The 19106-nt window shown below is 41.4% G+C and overlaps 1 protein-coding gene across 1 annotated transcript in view; it reads right to left on the bottom strand.

Moving 5' to 3' along the window:
• ZRANB3 (zinc finger, RAN-binding domain containing 3) overlaps positions 1-13691 on the bottom strand; it is a gene marked incomplete at its 3' end in the record, with an annotated part of 48733 nt that extends 35042 nt beyond the window's left edge. The window contains exons 1-3 of the mRNA XM_015417110.1: positions 13597-13691; positions 11243-11404; positions 1162-1180 (exon numbers count right to left, since the gene is read on the bottom strand). Of these exons, the coding sequence (XP_015272596.1) occupies positions 1162-1180; positions 11243-11404; positions 13597-13691 (276 nt within the window). The remainder of the gene's footprint in view (positions 1-1161; positions 1181-11242; positions 11405-13596) is intronic.
• Positions 13692-19106: the final 5415 nt, after the last annotated feature.

A 19106-nucleotide genomic window follows, 5' to 3' on the forward strand; every position in this document is an offset into this window, starting at 1 on the left:
AGTGGCTACTCTGACATGCACTCGGCATTCCTTAATCCTGTACCAGCATCAGTTCTAGAGTGTGCAGTGGTTTACATGGCCTGAGAATAACAGGGAAGTCATATATAACAAAACAAATAATTGTATTTAATTGGTAAGCGTGACTTGTAATTCCTTCTCACTCCATCCTGCTAGCTGGAAGGTACATTATACTTAAGTTACACTGTTTGTGCTTTCAGCACTTGAATAAAGTAACTAGACGGTTTGAAAAAGTTTACTATTTTTATCTGGGGAAACCACCCAAGCCCCGCCTATCAAAACCAATCACTACATTGCCTATTGAACTCCCTGCCTAATCCAAGATACCTTCTACCTCTTCTCCCTCAAAAATCTAGCTTTTCTATTTGTCCTCTAATTGTTGACAGTTAAACTGCCTGAGGTATTTTTCTTTTATTTTCTCATTTCAGCATTCTGTTCAGCCCTTCAAATTCAATTGGTCCTCACTGAACAGGGAGAAAAGAGGGTGGAATCTTCTATTTATCACAGAAGGCCACTGTATCTTGAACCCTTGCATGTCCTGGCTTCTAATATCTTTCAAGCAGCTGCATGAACAGAAGTGCCCTTACACTTGTACCAACCATACATAAAGGATTCCATCACTGGACACAATACTGTGGGAAAGGTTAATTAAAGACTGGAATTAAATTCCTGGTGGCAGCGTTCGATACTTTGAGTGAGAGAAAGAAACAAGAAGAAATTTAAAACTACATCACACCTAACCACACAAAATAAAAGAGAGGTACCGTGACACCCTCCTTCAGAGAGATAGTCCTTACCTAGGTGCAAATGCTCTATTCTAGACTGCCTTGCCATCAGGAGGGGGAGTAACCAAAAGCCTTCTGTCACTTTAAAATTAAAATGAAATAAAGACTCCAAGCAAAGAAAATTCTGGAGGACAAGGCAACCACTCTTCTGGTCATTAGGAAGAGCCAAGAATTAGGAAGGTCTCCTCTACTACAAGGAAAGAGGTCTGTTCCCCACCCCACACCTTCAAAGTTGAGTGCGAAGTTAGCTCTTTCTTGTCTGCTGCCCTGGAACTAAATTAGAAACTCTCTTACTAAATGGTAAGATCCAAACAAATTCTTAGAACAGAACAGATGACATGTCTAGAAAGTTTCTTACCTCATCTGCAATCATACACCTAAGAGGAGAAAAAACCAAATTTTAAAGTTTAGTAGCTAACCAAAATTCAATTAAATAAAGAATTTTTTAAAAAGTATAATTCTTTAGTAAATGGACTGGATGCTCCAACAATTTCTGTTATTGGATGTTAACAATGCCCGGGATCCAAGAACTATGCAACCAATTCCATGTGCTAAAGAGGACTTTTGACTTTTATTTCTTTAACAGTGGCATGTTACCCTTCCCATAATCCTGCATGTTAAATCTCTTGAAACTGAGGGGGAACATTAGGTGATGTAGCATTGGAGGCCTTCAGTTCAAAACATCAAAAATCCCACTGGCAGTGCCCCAAAACTCTAGTTGTACCCTTTTATAGCTAAACTCACAATTCCATATACCTTACTATATTTATTGATTTGGTTTTTTTAGTTGCTGCTCACCCAAAGGGTCTCGCAGCAACTTTCAACAGTAGAACCATATAAATAAGGTAAAATCCACAGAAAAACAAATATTAAATATTAACATTAAAATGTTAAACTATTAAAATATGTGGCTAGCACCATACTATCAATAAAACCAACCCAAACATGTGGCTTACCTTCCAAAGGCCAACATAAAAAATTTGGCTTTGCACGCCCTGCAAAAAATAAATAAGTCCAGCAGGGCACAAGTATCATCTGAGACTGCATTCCACAGGGAAGGGGCCAACTAAGAACCTAGGGATGTACTTGTGCTAAAGAGCACTGTGTTACCTTTCAACATGAATAATTATGATGCTCGAAGCTTTTTTGCAATAATTTAATTAAATTGCTTCTCTATGCACTATTTGAACTTTTGTTATCATTTATCTGCAGAACAGTTCATTGCAAATGATCCCTAATAAGACCGCAATAATACTGACTGGTCAGGCTCTGACTTGTAGGAACTATACATTTGAACTGAAGGTATATGTATCTTCAAGATAACGCTTCAGTAATGCTGAATAACCCTACCTATCATGCAGACCAGGATTTGAACCTAGCTGAATTATACTGTGTTAGGCTAGCAGGGAAGAAACTGTGAGCGACTATTTATTTACATTATAGTTCATGTGGTATTTAACACTGCAAGAACATTTTCAAGACCACAAGAAACTTTGTAAAAACGTGGTGCAAACTTGCTGAGAAACTACTGCCTAGAAAAAAACCCCTAATGTCTAATTACCAGCATTAGATATGATGCTGTTGAGCGTAACTATTCTGTCACTATAAGAATGAAAAAGATTATAAGGGCCATGTAAAAAGGTTTTCTTATGGCATTATATTCTTTATTCTATTAAGAAAATCTCTCCGCTCCAGACTTACTAGTTGTATGACGCTCCTCATTACTTTCTATATTAACAAAATCAGAGCAGCTGCCCACGCTGATGGAAAGGTTAAGTACTGTTGAAACAGATCTTCAGATAACATTTTTGAGGCACAAATCTGAATTCACATATTTTGACTGCTACAAGCAGGACATCTTGTTCTTGACGTTCAATTAGTCATTTCCTTTTCACTGGTTGTTACCCAATTGGGACTAGATTATTCACATACCATCTGCTCACGTAACTATACAATAACTATATCCAAAATTTGCTAATTTAAGTGATGAGGCATTCCATTTCATTTCAGGCTATAAACTCATCTCATGTAGCCAAATGTGTCATAAAAGGAGAAAGAAAAATACTCCCATGTCCTCTTGAAGGCAAGAATCAAGAGTACACCATGACCAATCATTAATGATTAAAATAAAGCTAAAGGCTTTAAAAACAAATTAAGAAAATTGTATTCTTATTTAAAGTCAATTGCACTAACAAATGTAAAAGTGTTGAATTTGCTAGGGAAATCCGAAGACCAGTTGCAAGAATCCCACTGCAACCTAGAAGTGTTTGAAAATCTACCGTTTCTGGAAGACCTTCAAGTTTGGTCAGCAAAAATGATGTGACAGTGCAATGTTAACTAGATTTGTATTCTTTTGTAAACTACCTTGGGAACTTTTTAGTTGAAAGGTGGTCTATAAACAAAATAAATACTTTGGACCATTTAGATTACAGTATATGTCTGCATACATGTCAACAACAACATATTATCATGGCCCTATTTTCCATCACAACCTTCTTACCCCTTTATTTTCCCTCAAGCTCTGATGCTGCCACTCTCACACAAATATGACAATTTCCAATAAGAATTTTAGCCTATAATTCCTCTTTGAAGACAAGCATTTATTGTAACTCAGTTTAGTTTGTTTATATCCTGCCTTTCGCCTCAATAGGAATCCAAAGCAGCTTAACAGTTCACATTTCCACTTTATCCTCAGGACAACCCTGTGAAGCAGGTTTGGCGGAGAGTGCGTGACTGGCTCAAGGTCACCCAGCAACCTTCCATGGCAGACTCGAACCTGGGTCTCCCAGATCCTAGTCTGACACTGTAACCGCTTTCTCTACTATATGACATGGTGGAACATGGGTATACCATCCCTATTTCTATTTGTACGGAACTAGTAACATTAATTCAAAATTATTAACATTATTGGGTTGGGGAAGTATGCCCGTATCTGTGCGTTTTTAACCAAAGTCAGTCAGTAGAAGTTAATTTTTAGGGCAGGGTCCAAGTTTTACAAGCCACCACTCTTTCTTCCTTCTCCTATGGGGAAATTAAGGAAGGAAGGAAGCTACCATTACATTTTGTAGCCTCTCTTGTAAAATATACACACTTTGCTCAACACCCATGCCGATATGGAAATACAAAAGGCAAGGCAAATTTTATATTCATAAATAAATATTTATAAACAAATTTAACTAAAAATGAAGGATATAGCAAGGCAGTGTTTGAATAACTGACACAATGAAAGCGATATGAAGAGGGTCTTGCCTCAAAGAATGAACATGTTTGTTGACCTTCACCCTCAAGAACGGTAGGTCATGAAATATTAATATACTTTAAAACCATGGACCACAAGTAGTCTTGGCTGTTCCTCCTTATATCCATGATGTAAGAAAGAAGAGCTGAATGGTCTAAAAGAGAACTAATAGCATCACAGGAATTAAGTAAAATGTTTTTTTTTGGTGGGGGAACCCTGCAGAAGTCGTATTGTAACCTGTGAAGCAGCATGTGCTTTTAACTACATTCAAAACAAACAAAACAACATGATGTAGCGAAACCAAAGCAGAAGAAATGCTCCTCTCCACTTGAATAATGGAAAGCAGTACAATCAAGCTCCACAAATTTTATTTATTAATCCATGATGTTACTAACATCATTCTTTAACGGAATCTCCAAAGACATAACTAGTCAGCTCAGCTGTCTACAAATGCATAAACTTTTGAAAAATGGTATCAACTGGTGGAAAAGAAAATCACCGAGTAGAGAGCTGCAGTAGTTCTTGTTCTTTTGTGTTGTCTGACTTCATTACATCCCTTATGGTCATGGGCTAGCTTCAGGCATTTGTAAACTAGAGAGTGGCTTCAGCCCCTAAGGATACCAGCCTCCAGGGTGGGGACTGGGGATCTCCCGAAATTACAACCCATCTCCAGACTACACAGATCAGTTCCTCTGGACAAAATGGATCCTTTGGAGGTTGGACTCTATGGCACTGAATCCTCCTGAGTTCCCTGTCCACCCCAAGTTCTGTCCCCAAATCTCCAAGAGTTTCCAAACCTGGAGCTGGCAATCCTAGCCCTTCTACAAAGAAATGAGAGCACCACTATGACACTAAATTGTGAGACCCTGAGTCTTCTTTAGTTATTTTTACCATTTTGCGACATATATCCTTGCAAAATTCATCATTTCTCGGCGCAAAAGGTAAAGCTTGAGATACTCACTTAACGGTTACAGAAACATTAAAGAAACATTATGGTTATAGAAACATAGTACACAGATTTGCTGTTTTAATATGTTCTGTTGCATACCAAGACAAAAAGCATATAGAGCTATAAACCAGCTAGCCTTTGCCCAAGTCTGGGTGCTCATATAAAATTTGATGCTAAAAGGCTGAAGGATACCATGTACATCCATTGACACTGTTTGCTTTTTTCTAAAATACGTTTAACATCCTACCTGTCCACAATTGTTCAAGAGGACCCATGCTAAATCAGTGGATAAAGGGTAACAGAAGCAGACAATTTAACTTGTTTTAGTGTTTTTTTTTTAACAAACAAGGCTCACATATTCTAACACAACATACTGTATAGAGGAAGAACACTATTGCCCTACAATGTGGAGAACCAGATTTTCCCAGGATTTTGCACCCACTCATGTGAATCAGTTTTATATAACACTCCAGCATATAATTTGCATCCTACTCACAAGTCAACACTTTAGCATTAACATCTCTCTCATACTGAGGGTTATTTAAGGAATGTGAGCCTGGTACATTTAAAAATGTGCAAGCAGCCATTTCATTTGTATGTCATTAATCACACTACACAGTCCTAAATCTGTATTGAAGATTACTGTCTTGCAAGAATTAGGGTACTTCACCAAAAATAGAGCCTCAAATGACTTGCATGCGACATGTCAAAACTGAGTTTTGTGCCAAAAAGAGGTGTTAGATTGTCAGCAACACAGAGTACTTTCTATTCACAGAAAGGTAAGGGGAGGGGCTGTGTCAAACTTCCATCAGGAGGCAAAAATACCTAACAGTGAAAAAACTCAGTAGAGTCTTTAGTGCCATTCACAGCATTCTGTCTCCAAACTGAAAATTATTATTGTAAAATGAGGTCAACATTTAAACTAGTACTAATTCATTACCTGTAACCAGTGAAGTGGCATTAATCTATCAACGTGAAAACTGCTTGCCAGCTTACACAAAACTTCTGAATAGTACCATTTCAGGTATACAGGGCTGGTGCTTGTTTCAGTAATCCTGCATGGGGAAAAACACCCTTTGCACAGAAATCTAGCACATCAAGAAAAATGTTGGCAACTCTTTCTCCCTAGTATGCTTATTTTCTGTGTGCTAGCCTACTTACCACAGTAGCAAAGTTCAGCAGGGGCTTCGACATCTGATTCTATTGATTGTATAAACTGGCTCTCAGCCTCAAAACAGTGTCTCAAAATACCTGATCATTATTATGCCTAAGACGTATGAACAATTCTGAAGGAATACAAAATAAACCACTACTGTTAAGCAGTACCAGCACATTCAGTACCAACAGGTATAGTCAGCCTCAAGAGAGTCATTTGTTTGGCTTCTGAACGCACCATCTGTTTACATTTTTCTGCATGGTTAAGAACTTTTAAAAATTTTGATCTAGAGATTCATAGTAACCAGCTATTGGTGAAACTCTAAATTAGGCAATTTATTAATTCTAAACAATTTTAGAAGACTGTGCTGCCAAGTCACAACCAACTCCTGGTAACCCCAACCACAAGGTGTGCAAGATAAGAGAGGAGAAGAAATGGTTTGCCATTGTTTTCTTCCACAAAGCAACCACAGGCTTCCTTGGTAGTCTCCCATTAAAGTACTGACCATGGCCAACCTTGCTCAGCTCCCAAGCTCTGATGAACTCAGGTTAAATTTTTATTTATTTATTTATATTTCAATTTGTATCCCGCTCACCCCCTAAGGGCTCTGAGCGGCTTACATGTTCCAATTCATACAATCCTAAACCTAGGGCCACATACATGTAGGGGACGTGACAAGCCTACCAGGCACCCTTTCTGTGTAGCGGATCTTCGTTGTTACTGCCTTGCGGGAGGTAGTCCGACGGCATCCACTCCAGCGCTGGTCTTTGAGGTTCTTCCTTCCGGCTGTTGCGAATTCATTTCCGGGCCTGGACCACTCGCACTTCCGCGCATGCTCGCGGCCTCCGTCCAAGTAGGCTCCGGCCTGCGTCGCTCCGCCTCCGTGCTTGTTGGTCCGGCCTCCTTCATTCGCTTTTCGCCTCACCAGCCGCCGCCATTTCCGCCGCCGTTCACCGTTTCGCCGCCGCTACACAAGGGACGGGTGCCCCCCCTGCTCTATTAGCAGGTACACATTTATCTAGTCGCCCTTTAACGGGCTTTCGAGCCGCTGGGTGGCTAATTGGGCTGCTGGACTCAACCTTTGTTGGGCTGCTCATATGCAACTTAGATACAATTAAGGTTGCATTCAAGCATGACAAACAAACCACTGTTTGTAATGAAAGTAAGCTGGAACATTTTTGGGCTTCCACAGTCCCTCCTTACTCTGCATTCTGTGCTAATTCAAGTGATGAGGCATTCCATTACCCTGCATACTATGCTGTCAACAGGATCCTTGGTGCTGTTAGGCTGACTATGTGCCTCTTGGGCCCGTGTCCATCATGGCTGGTGAAAGCCAGTGACACTGGAATATGGCCCCCCATGGACATTATCAATCTGTCCCTTAGTATGGGGGTCTACCTGGGGGGATTAAAAGAGGCCGTGGTAACACCACTCTTAAAGAAGTCATCTTTGGATGCATTCGATCCGTCAATTACTGCCTGGTTTCGAATCTTTCTTTCCTGGGCAAGGTGACTGAGAGGTAGCCGAGGAGCTCCAGGGTTCCTTGGAGGACACATCACCCTTAGATCCATTCTAGAATGGCTTCCGCCCTGACCATGGGATTGAGACAGTGCTGGTCGACCTCACAGACAATCTTTGCAGGCATCTGGACTGAGGTGGGTTGGCACTGCTGTTGGATCTAACAGCAGCGTTCAACCCATTCGACCACAACTTGTTGGCCCACTGCCTTGCTGACGTAGGAGTTCGTGGAGTAGCCTTGAAATGTCTCACTTCATTTCTCCAGGGTTGGGGACAGAGAGTAGCACTTGGAGAGAGGGTCTCACCCTGACACCCTTTGGTGTGTGGGGTCCCTCAAGGGGCCACACTCTCTCCTATGTTCTTTAACATCTATATGGGCCCTCTCACCCAGCTGTTGCTCTGTCTAATTTAGCTGCGGGAGGTGGGAGGGAGACTGTGGCTGGATGTTGCTGTAGATTTTCTGGGATGTGCGGCCGTGGTCTTGGCATTGTAGAACCTGATGTTTCGCCAGTAACAGTGACTGGCATCCTCAGAGGTATAAACACAGAAAGATGGAATACTCTCTGTGTTAAGGTGAGAAGAAAATGGTAGGCAGTAAATTTATATCTACTCCAGAAGGTGGTTAGGGCTGAGTCATTGTCTTGTAGGAGTTCCCCAGGATATGGACATGCTAATGGAGGAGCTTTCCTGAGGAGGTTCTTTTGTTTCCTGAGGAGGTTTCCTGCTTCCTGAGGAGATTGTTGAAATTCTAATCTTATCTGTAGTGCTATTGTCTGATGTAAAGACTTTTGTGTTTTTCAGGACAGAAAAACAATGTCCTATTTATTTTTAAATTCTTTTCTTTCCTGTTGAAATTATGTTTATGTTTGTGAATTTCAATGGCTTCCCTGTGTAATCTGACATGGTAATTGAAAGTGTTATCTACCCTTTCAGTGTCTTGGAACAAAATACTGTGTCCTGTTTGAGTTAGGCTATGTTCAGTCACTGCTGATTTTTTTTTTTTTTAGCCAAACTAAAATTAGAGCTAGTCCAGAAAATTGGCATGGAATTAAAATTAGCTACACCTGAGTGATTTGAGCAGCTACAACACTGAGAAGTTACACTCTGCAGTCTACATAGGGTTGCCAGGTCCTCTTCTCTCACTGGCAGGGGGTGGGAGGGAGCTCTCTGGGAGTGGGGGGTGGGGCAATGTCGCCACACACTACGGTTCCAGCATGATGATGTCACATGGAAGTGATGTAATCACGCCAGGGATGCTCTGTGGCAACTCTGATATTTTTGCCCAAAATACCAGAGTGTTGCCACACAGTATCCCTGGTGTGATGATGTCACTTCTGCATGATGTCATCATATCAGAGATGTTGCGATGGGTGGTGGCTGTTGGGGGTGGCGCTTCCCCTCGCCCACCAGTTGGCTGGCAGCAGGCAGGAGCTCACCAAATCAGGGGATCCCCTGCTCCCACCTGGGGGTAGCAACCCTAAGTCTATAGAACATAGCTGAGAAAGAAGTGAAATATATTGCTCCCACAGAAATATTTTGTTTAACTAATCTAATTATTACTGTTCAAGGACATTAACATTAGGAATCTGTAGTCTGCGAGTTGGAACCAAAATACCATGAGTGGAGCAAAGCAAGGAGAACTGGACTTTCCTCCCTGTCTCCTCCCACTATAGTACACTAAACCCTCTAAAATTCACAGGGGACCTTCACAAACTGCAAAGAGGGTGAACTTGGGTCTGCAGTGGGAACCAGAAGTTGGCAAAATTCATCCCTCCTCCACCAACAGAGGCGGTATTCCACTGGAATGTGTTGTTATGTTGGGAGAAGAGCACTTCTGAATGTAAACATTTGTCCTTTATATATTTATTTTCACCCATGCGCCCACTTTTACAGTTTGTCTCTCTCTTACAAAAATTTTGTGGAAAACGATTCACAGATGGCATTTGACACCCTTGAGGTTGTCAAAGACCTACAAAGCTGGAATCAGCTGGTTCTGTGAAGAAAGTAACAGACTTTTTTCACATGTGGTGGCGGGTATGTATCCAGGTCTCCAGCTACCGGAAACAAATTACAAAATTGGTATCTAGCGTGTTAAGAATTCTCATCCCCTATGAACCAGATATTGCTGCTTAATTATTTCTCAGATATCCCTAAAGATCTGCAAATAGTTGCCTTACATACACTGTGGCAAGGTTGGTTTTTGCCCAGCAATGGGTACACAAAAAGACTCCCATGGTAAAAGACTGGGTTTTAGAAACAAAAGGGCTACACACTTTAGTGAGATTAACAGCCTATCAGAAAAGTAGGGATATATCTGAAGTAGACCAGGTATGGTCAAGGGCAATACAAATCATAGAACTAGGTATAGTCCATAAAATTAGTACCAGTACAGCATGCTAGTAAGTATGTTGTGGCCAGGGCTATTTTTGGGCAGGAACACACAGGAACGGAGTTCCGGCTGGCTCCCAAGTTGGCCACACCCAGCAGGAACTCATTAGCATAATAGGCCACACCCAACAGCAGAAACTCATTAGGATTGGCTACATTAGGGGTGTGTGGCCTAACATGCAAAGGAGTTCCTGCTACAAAAAAGCCCTGGGTTTTGACAACAAACAAGGTAAACAGAATAAGAAGCAAAAGGTGGGTGTGGCTGGATAACCACACTTCTGGTAACATGTGGGTGCGGCCTAATGTGCTAATGAGCTGTGCTGTCAGGGGTGTGGCCCAATATGCTAATGAGTTCCTGCTGTTGGGTGTGGCCTATTATGCTAATGAGTTCCTGCTGGGCTTTTTCTACAAAAAGAGCCCTAGTTGTGGCTACAGTTCAGACTGTAAGAGGGAAAGGGTCAGTGCTGTATTTTGTGTGTGTGTATGCATATATATATTTTCCTCACTGTGGTGTACTCCTCCACATGAAGCCAGCTGGGTGACCTTGGGACAGTCATAGTTCTCTCAGAGCTCTCTCAGCCCCACCTATCTCACAGGGCATCTGCTGTGGGAAGAGGAAGGCAAGATGGTTGTAAGCCGCTTTGAGACTCCTTCTGGTAGAGAAAAGCAGGGAATAAAAACCAACTCCTCTTTTTCTATTAATAATTGTCTTATTATTATATGTAACTTTCTGTATGCCTTTTGTTTTAATAAAATATGTATTTTTAAATAAAATAAAAATAACAGGGACGGGTGCTCTTGCTATTCATTCTATTGATATAAACATTGGATTGTATAGTTGGTTATGAAAATTACTGATACCCCAATCCTAAATATACGTGCAGCCATAATTCTCTGACTTGTCAGCATAATAGATATGTATTATTCCTAGGCCCTTCCACACAGCAATAGTGGTTTCATAGTTTAAGAACACTTCTATAGACATAATAAGCTTTTAGGTCCAATTGCAACTATTTGGGTTACAAACTTCATACAGTCAGAGGTTCTATACATTCAGAAAACATTCAGGGAATATTACAGAATATCACATTTAAATATTTTTGTAATGCAATAAGCAATAGGTCAGGCTTTTTTCCTTCTTAGCAATGGATTGATAACTTCTATACAACCGGTATTTAAGATAATCTTACCTGCCATTTTTCTCTATTGCAAATATGATTCCTTTCTTCTGAAAAGGAAGTAGCTTCTCTTTTAGTTTTCCAGGTAGGAAAGACAGTTCTTCATCAACAGCAAAATTTAAACAAGGTGTTCTGTATGTAGGAGTCTCTTGGATGACAGTTGCCATGTTCAGTCTAAAAAAAAATAGGAAGCAATGCATTATTTCAGTGTTTAACACTCAATATTCCACAGTGTTTTCATGATAATAAATTACATTTTGAAATTAATGTTAATGCCAGCAAATGCCCTAAAACAGAAGTTAGTACAATTTTTTTTTCTTGATTACTAGTATTAACAATACAATAACAATACTTTGTGATTGTCAATGGACCACAAAACTAACCCTTGGCTTCTTGTAGCCCAACTGTTCATAGATTGTATACCCTCTATGTCTTTCTCCAACTTCTTATAGTCAAGGAATGTTTTTAAAACAAACACCCTCCCTCAATTCTAAGCATAACAACCACTGATCCTTAGAGAGCTCTAGCCCCAACCTGTTCCCGCATCAGTTACTGATTTGGGCATACCTCCCAATCACCAAAATGGAATCCCAGAGCAGTGGAGACAGTGGACATTCTTGACGGGTTCCTTTTTCTATTTTGAATCCATTTGTCAAACATTTTGATTAAACATTTTGCATGTTGTTTAGTGTAGATGTTCTGTATCCAATTCAAAATATCTGGAACCACGCCTGAAATATTGCAACGTTTTTCTGTTGAAAAGCCCAAGATAAAAGTCATATAATCAGAGATAGCTTATTTAAAATTTGAGAAATGCCATGAAAGAGAATCAGCCCTACAATTCCACTAATAATGTCACCAATAGATGCTTATTACGGCAATTACACAAGGAGAAACAATGATTTTATAACTTATGGCAATATGATAAACCCACATGGTGGCATCAAGACGTGGCAAAAGATTAAAGAAGGAGGAAAGGAGATACAATGGTGGGTATAGTTTCAAATTGCTTCCAGTTTAAGAAATGATATCTGTACTAAGAGAGGAGTTATTAATAAACTGACTGATTTTGAAAAGATTGTGAGACAATCTAAAGACCATTTATTAGGACAAATGTACAAGTTATTGCTTCAATATGATTCTGAAGGAGAACAGGCCAAACCCTGCATGATTAAAGGGATGCAAAATTTTGGTGATGAAATAGTTTCAGTGTTGGGAAAACCTATGGACTAAAGGTATTAGATTTACTGCTAGCCAAACATTAAGAGAAAACTGGTACAAGATGTTCTACCAATAGTACATTACCCCAAAAGATATTGCAAAGATGAACAAGAATTACAAAGGGGCTTGCTGGAAATGTAAAGTAGATGGCACCTTTTATCATATGTGGTGGACTCACATCAAGTCGCAAAGATACTGGAAAAATATACACGAAGAGATTCAAAATATTTTAAAAACCAAATTCCAGATGAAACTAGAGATTATGTTACTGGGAATCCTACCAGATAATATCGACAGAATCTCATAAGACCTACAGAGATATATGTTGACAGCTGCCATAGTAATATTTGCAGTGAAATAAAAGACAGAAGACTGTCCTACAATAGAGATCTGGAAAGAAAAGCTAATTGAGTATGCAACACTGGCAAAACTAATTATATAAACAAAAGACAACTCAAAGAATTTCAGCAAAAGTGGCAAGTTTATTACTCATATTACAGGAATAGTTAACTTTTTTTAGTTTTAGAATTATCTGAACATCATATTAACGGTGATAAAGATATTGATTATTGTTTCAATATTTTATTCTGTATTCCACAAGTATTTAAATAATTAGTAAGAATAAAATTTAGATACAGACAAACAATTAAGACAATATTTAGGTGTTTACAATGATTTTATTATTTTTACAATGCTTTTACAGTGATTTAATTTTAGTATAGAAGTTTGTTTAACTGTTAAAAATGTAATCCCTTTTATTGTTAACAGATTATCGCTAACTTTAGGAAAGTTCTTGTTTATTCTTTAAAGAGAGAATTTATCCCAAAATTCTGTAATACTGATGTTTTATTCTCTGCTTCTATATTTGAAATATGTAATACATTTGGTAATACATCTGATTGTACTTGTTGTATGCAATAACTCATAAATACTTGACAAACTTGATGAATCTATATTTTCCCCTACCCATTCTTCCCCTTTGCATCCCACTTTTTTTTTGAGAAAATAATTTTAAAAATTAATTCTAAAAAATTCCTGTGACATTAAAAGGGGTGGGAGATCCCAGAGCAACATGTAATCATGATGCATAGGCTCTTCTGAGGGGAGGTAATTCTGCAGCATATCTGCACAATTCAGTCACTCACACCAGTTCCTGTTGACGGCTGACAAGAGGCCAGAACAGTAAACCATACAGAGATTCAGCAGGCAGCTTCTCTGTACATGGGGGCTTTTGCCTCATATCGGCCTTCGTTCGTTAACACGAAGACACTCCAATAGCTCTTGCACAACCCACAAACTGGAAGTTGCTGCTTTACATATTACAAGGTACTGAAGTATTGGGGAAAGTAGAAAAGGCTCTAGATAAGTGAGTGCATTCCATAACACACTATAAAATGACAGGAATAGGAATATCAGATGCTAAAAGATCCAAACTGATTAATAGTGAATGAACAGAGTCTATTACCAACATTTTAATGCACCACCACCAGGAATAAGGTGCTGTTTTAGTTTTTTAACTTGTTTGTTTTGCTGAAACAGCTTACCATTTTTAGATTAAGAAACGCCACTTTCATCATTTACATCAAATTTGTAAGGCAGACAGTGCTCTCGCCCTGTTAGATTAGTGTTCTGGGAAAACAGTTCTTCAGTTATCAATTCTGCTTATTAACTGGTACTCCGCAGACCTGACTTTAAACAGATGGCAGAATCAAGAGATGCTCATATCTTGTTCATAGTAGCAGCAGGCTGTAATTAGTTGTTTACAAAAGGGTAACTGATCTAAACCAAGGCAACGGAAATAACCAATTTAAGTATAACTTTCCAATTTCTGTACTTCCTGAACACGCCTGTATACTAATTGGTTTCAATGTATTTGGTGAAGTGTGCTCTGACTCATGAAAGCTTATGATGGAATAAATGTCGTTGGTCTTTAAAGATGCTACTGGACTTCTCCATTAAACATGGGTCTAGAACTAAATAGGGCATCTATACTACCCCAGAGCATATTTTAAAACCTCTGGTCAAACACAGACTCTTGGCATTTGCAATACAAAGTGTATATCTGTTCAGAGATTGGAGGAAGATTGTGAAATTAATTATTTCTGTTTTACTTTTTCTTTATACATGTGATGGCACTAAGCAAGATCAGTTACTTGAAGACTAAAATGCCCACAACTATATAAAAGTAATGACTGGAAATTAACAGGTGAAGCAGTGTTTCTGAAGGAGATGGAAATTAAATGTGCATGCATTCTGGTTGGCAAAGTTTAAATATTCATAATTTGCAAAATAAAACATATTGCAACTGTATTGTGCAAATAATGCCTAAACTGAAGAGCCAGATATTTTTGTCCCAGTTTGTTAAAACAGGCTATAATTACATGTTTTGAAAGAGGGACACAGATTTTGTCTTAAAAGATTACACATAGTTATCTATATATGTGCATCAAGTTCATATTTCATTTTAATCCAGTTATACTAAATATCCCTTAAGATAATTTTCCTCACACTGTTTCAAAGCACTACAAGATTACGACAGAGACCAACTACATCATTTAGGATCCATATTCCTTTCCTTAAGCGAATTGACGCCTTTTAAATTACAAGAGGAGTCTGTTCTGTATGCATAGTGACAGCAATCTATATATCTGTTTTTGAAGTATGAGCAGATCTGCAGATATCTAAATCCAAAGATTGGGCCCACGCTGGGAAAAAAGTGATTTTTCTGCATACACAGGGGACCTCCCAGGTTTGTAAAAAATCTGAAAACTGTAAAAAAAAAAACACCAAATCAGATGGGGGATTTAAATCCCAACCCAAAAAGAGTGGCGAAGTAAGTTGAGGAGCTACAGAGCCATGAGCATTGCAATGATGTTGGGGGGAAGCGGGCTGGCAGCTAGAAGGCTGCTAGCCACAGTGGGCCTGGCAGCCGTGGAAGGCCACCTGGCTTCAGCACAGGCCTGTAGCTACAGTGGGGCATTTTGGGGCTTCCTGCCAAGGCTCCACGACTTCCTTTCAGCCGAGGCCCCCCCCCCCGCAAGATGCAGTGGTGGTGCTCAACACGAACTCTCCCTGTGCCGCCACCACTTCTCCTTGCCTTCCCCCTATGCCGCAACTTTCTCTGGGCCAGTCCCCAATCAAGAGGCGACCTTGGCCACACTCCCTGCCTCCATGACTTGGGCTTAGCCGCCAGGGAGGCAGAGAGCAGCCGGCCCAGGCTGGTAACTTCATTGCTGCTTCCTGGCTGCGGCAGGCTCATAAAAGGAGCACTGTCCCGACTGGGCCGCATGACTCCATCCCAACTTCTCTCTCTCTGCAGCTTCAAGCCCCCAGGCCGCTCCCCGGCTTCCGAGTCACACGGCTCAACTCTGAAATGATCCCCCCCTTGCCTGCCTCTCCACTGACTTTGGCACCTCCTCTTCATTGGAACATGGCCTTCTTGCCCCATGGCGCCACCTGTCCTGGCCATGCTGCAGGAAGTAGGGGCAGAGAAACACAGGGCCAGCTGGAGCGCAGTAATGGAAACTGAGTTAATTGAATTATATTTAATTGAATTACCCAGTGCCTCCTGAGGAATTAAAATGCCCCCTGGGTTAAACATTCCTGGCTTCAGCAGCAGCAGCTCAGTGATCTTGGGGAAGGAGATGGGCTGGCTTGTTAGCCAAATTGCCTTGAATTATTAACTAGTCTAGGGGAAGTTATGATTATTAATTGGCAATAGGCAAATTAGGGTTCACACCAATGTATACAGAAGACCCACCTTTGCTGCAAGTATCAGAACAGACACTGAGACTGTATTCAGTCAAATATATTGTCTTTTTACTGGGGAATACATATCATTCAAACAATACACAACCACTGCATCTTCATGAATACATGTCTTCCAACACCTGTCTCAAGTGTTGTTTTTTTTAAAAAAAACACTACTACATATGGAAATTCTAGGCCACTTTGGACATATCAACCAGTGCTCACGGACTGGAATTCTGTGAATGCCTAGAACAGAAACAATGGAGTAGATCCTACCACTCCACTAAGCTTTCCTCTAGTCTAGGGAGCATTTGTCCAACTTCAGTGTCTCCTCCATTGGAGAAACAGCTTCATGGAGAATAGTTGGATCCATCCCACTATATGGGGGACTAGTATTCCCTCTAAGCTGAGTTAATGTGAGCTAGCTCACAGTTTTTTAGCCTCTGGCTCACACATCTTTTACTTAGCTCAGGAAGGATGGCTCCAGAGCAAACTAATTTATGCACCCGCTAAATTGCTCACTCACAACTTTATTGCCAGTAGCTCACAAAGTAGAATTTTTGCTCACAAGACTCCACGTCTTAGAAAGAACACTGATGGGGACATCAACATTTCTGAGACGGATTGACAATGCTCCCTCTAAAATGTGGAGTCTTTTGCTGCTAGGCCAATGGGGCTCTTCAGGACTCCAATCCACTGCAGGCCACCTGGCCAGCGGGGAAAGCCCCACTCCTGAAGAGGCCTGTTGCATGTCGATACAATAACATCACACAGAAGTGATATCATGCTCTAGCATTTTGGCCAAAAACTCTATGGTAACCATAGAGTTTCGGCCAAAATCCTAGAGAGTCTACATGTGACGCCCTGGCCTGATGGCGTCACTTTCTTGTGACATCATCATGCTGATGTCACGTGCAGCAATATCGCCCCACACTCCCAGATGAGCTCTTTCCTCCCTACCCTGTAGTGGGCAGATGAACAGTAGCTAGGGTTGCCAACCCCCAGATGGACACGGAGATCTCCTGGAATTACAACTGACTGCCAGACTACAGAGATCAGTTCCCCTGGAGAAAATGGCTGCTTTGGAGGGTGGACTCTATAGCTCAATGCGAAATCTTCTGGAATTTCCCAACTGAGAACTGGCACCCTCAGTTACTCAGACCTTCAAACATTGGGCAAAAACAAACAACCAGTTATTTTACATGAGAGAAAATAAGCCTCTCCTGCAACACAACATGCAACAGAAAAATCTAAATCATCCCACTCAAATACTTGAGAATATATAGTAATTTTGTATAGAATTACAGCAGAGCTGCAAGGTTAATCAGTAGATTAACCATAATTAATCACTATTAATTAAGGGAGCAACACCGAGCAGGCACCACAAAACTCTTTTTAATTATTTTTTCTGCTCCCTCAACCTAACATGCTAACTCCACTACAATGCTGTGTCTGTTGATCCATATTAAGAGACTTCAAATCATGTTCAATTCAATCCTAAAAACACTTTCCCAGGGGTAAGTACACAGCAGGACTGCCACCATTGGCATGGGAAATTCCTGGAGATTTGGGGGTCGTTCCTGAGGCGGGAGCTCAGCAAAGATACAACCCCACAAGTCCGTGAGTGCCCTCCAAAACTGCTATCTTCTCCAGGGGAACTGATCTCCTGGATATAGCACGGAGACCAGCTGTAATTCCAGGTGTGCTCGAAGACCCGCGTTAAGTAGACCCGCGTAGTGCGCTACTGTAAGAGCCACATCCATTTCAATGTATCTAAAGAAGTGTGCGTGCACACGAAAGTACCTTGGATAAACCTCTGTTGGTTTTAAAGATACCACCTGGACGCGAATTTCGTTCTGCCGCTTCAGACCAACAGGGCTCCTCCTCCCCACATGAATCTATCCTAAATACAGTCACACCTTTCCAAGCCCACAAAAATCAGTGGGGTTCCAGAGACACAACCAGCCTGGTTAGGACTGGGCACTGCAAGTCTCTACATTGCAATCACACTCTACCCGGTCGCCGATTGAGACCCCGCTGGCTGCAGACTAGCACAAACAAACAACTGAACACACCACTCCGCCGCAGTCACCTCAGCAGCGGCGCCTCCTTCAACTGCCGTGGCGGAGGCCACCACTACCACGCTTTTCGCGCTCACCGCTCCGGAAGTGACCTCCAAATTAGGAGCAGGGGGCTGATATAGTCCCTTACAAATGACGGTTCACATTTTAAAAAAATAAATAAACATGGTGGGGCTTCTACGCGTTTAAATGCATTTCTCTGCTTCCTCCGACCCCCAGTGTTTTGCTTCTTCTTCTTCAGTAATTCTTCTCCCAGCTGGCGGGAATCACGCCTCCCGGTGTCTCAGACAAAAGCAGCGGGGACAACATCCGTCCCACACACCCTCTTGCCCTGTAGACCCAAGGGCAGCCATTCGCGCCCTCTCGCATCGAAATGTGGCTACCTGCGGCTCAACCGCAGTCAGCCAACCGCGAGAGGAGCTGCTGTTATTCCACCTACCCCCAAGGAGGAGTAAAGGAAGAAGCACTGAAAACGAAGCTTGAACCCACGACCATTTCAAGTTGTGGACAGGAGAAGGGGGGGGGGGGAATGGAGTGCAGAGTTCACTGTAGGTAGTGCTGGGTATAGAACTGCCATTTCGGCACAAGGAATTAAAGCGCGCCGACCCAGTGCCCAGGGCTGAGGGAGGACAGGGAACGTTTCCCCGCGAATGCGCGACTGGCACCGCCCCCTCCCGTAGGGATGTAAAGGGCCCCTTCCCAGGCCTGCAGGAGGAGAAAGAACCCCTCGCGGCTCGCCCCTGCAGGCCTGGGAAGGGGCCCTTTACCAGGGCCGGCCGGACCCAGCTTATTTTGCACCCTAGGCGAGGATCCCTTCTGGCACC

The sequence above is a fragment of the Gekko japonicus genome, unplaced genomic scaffold (genome assembly GCF_001447785.1).
Source record: "Gekko japonicus isolate JY-2015 unplaced genomic scaffold, Gekko_japonicus_V1.1 scaffold883, whole genome shotgun sequence".
NCBI lineage: Eukaryota > Metazoa > Chordata > Lepidosauria > Squamata > Gekkonidae > Gekko > Gekko japonicus.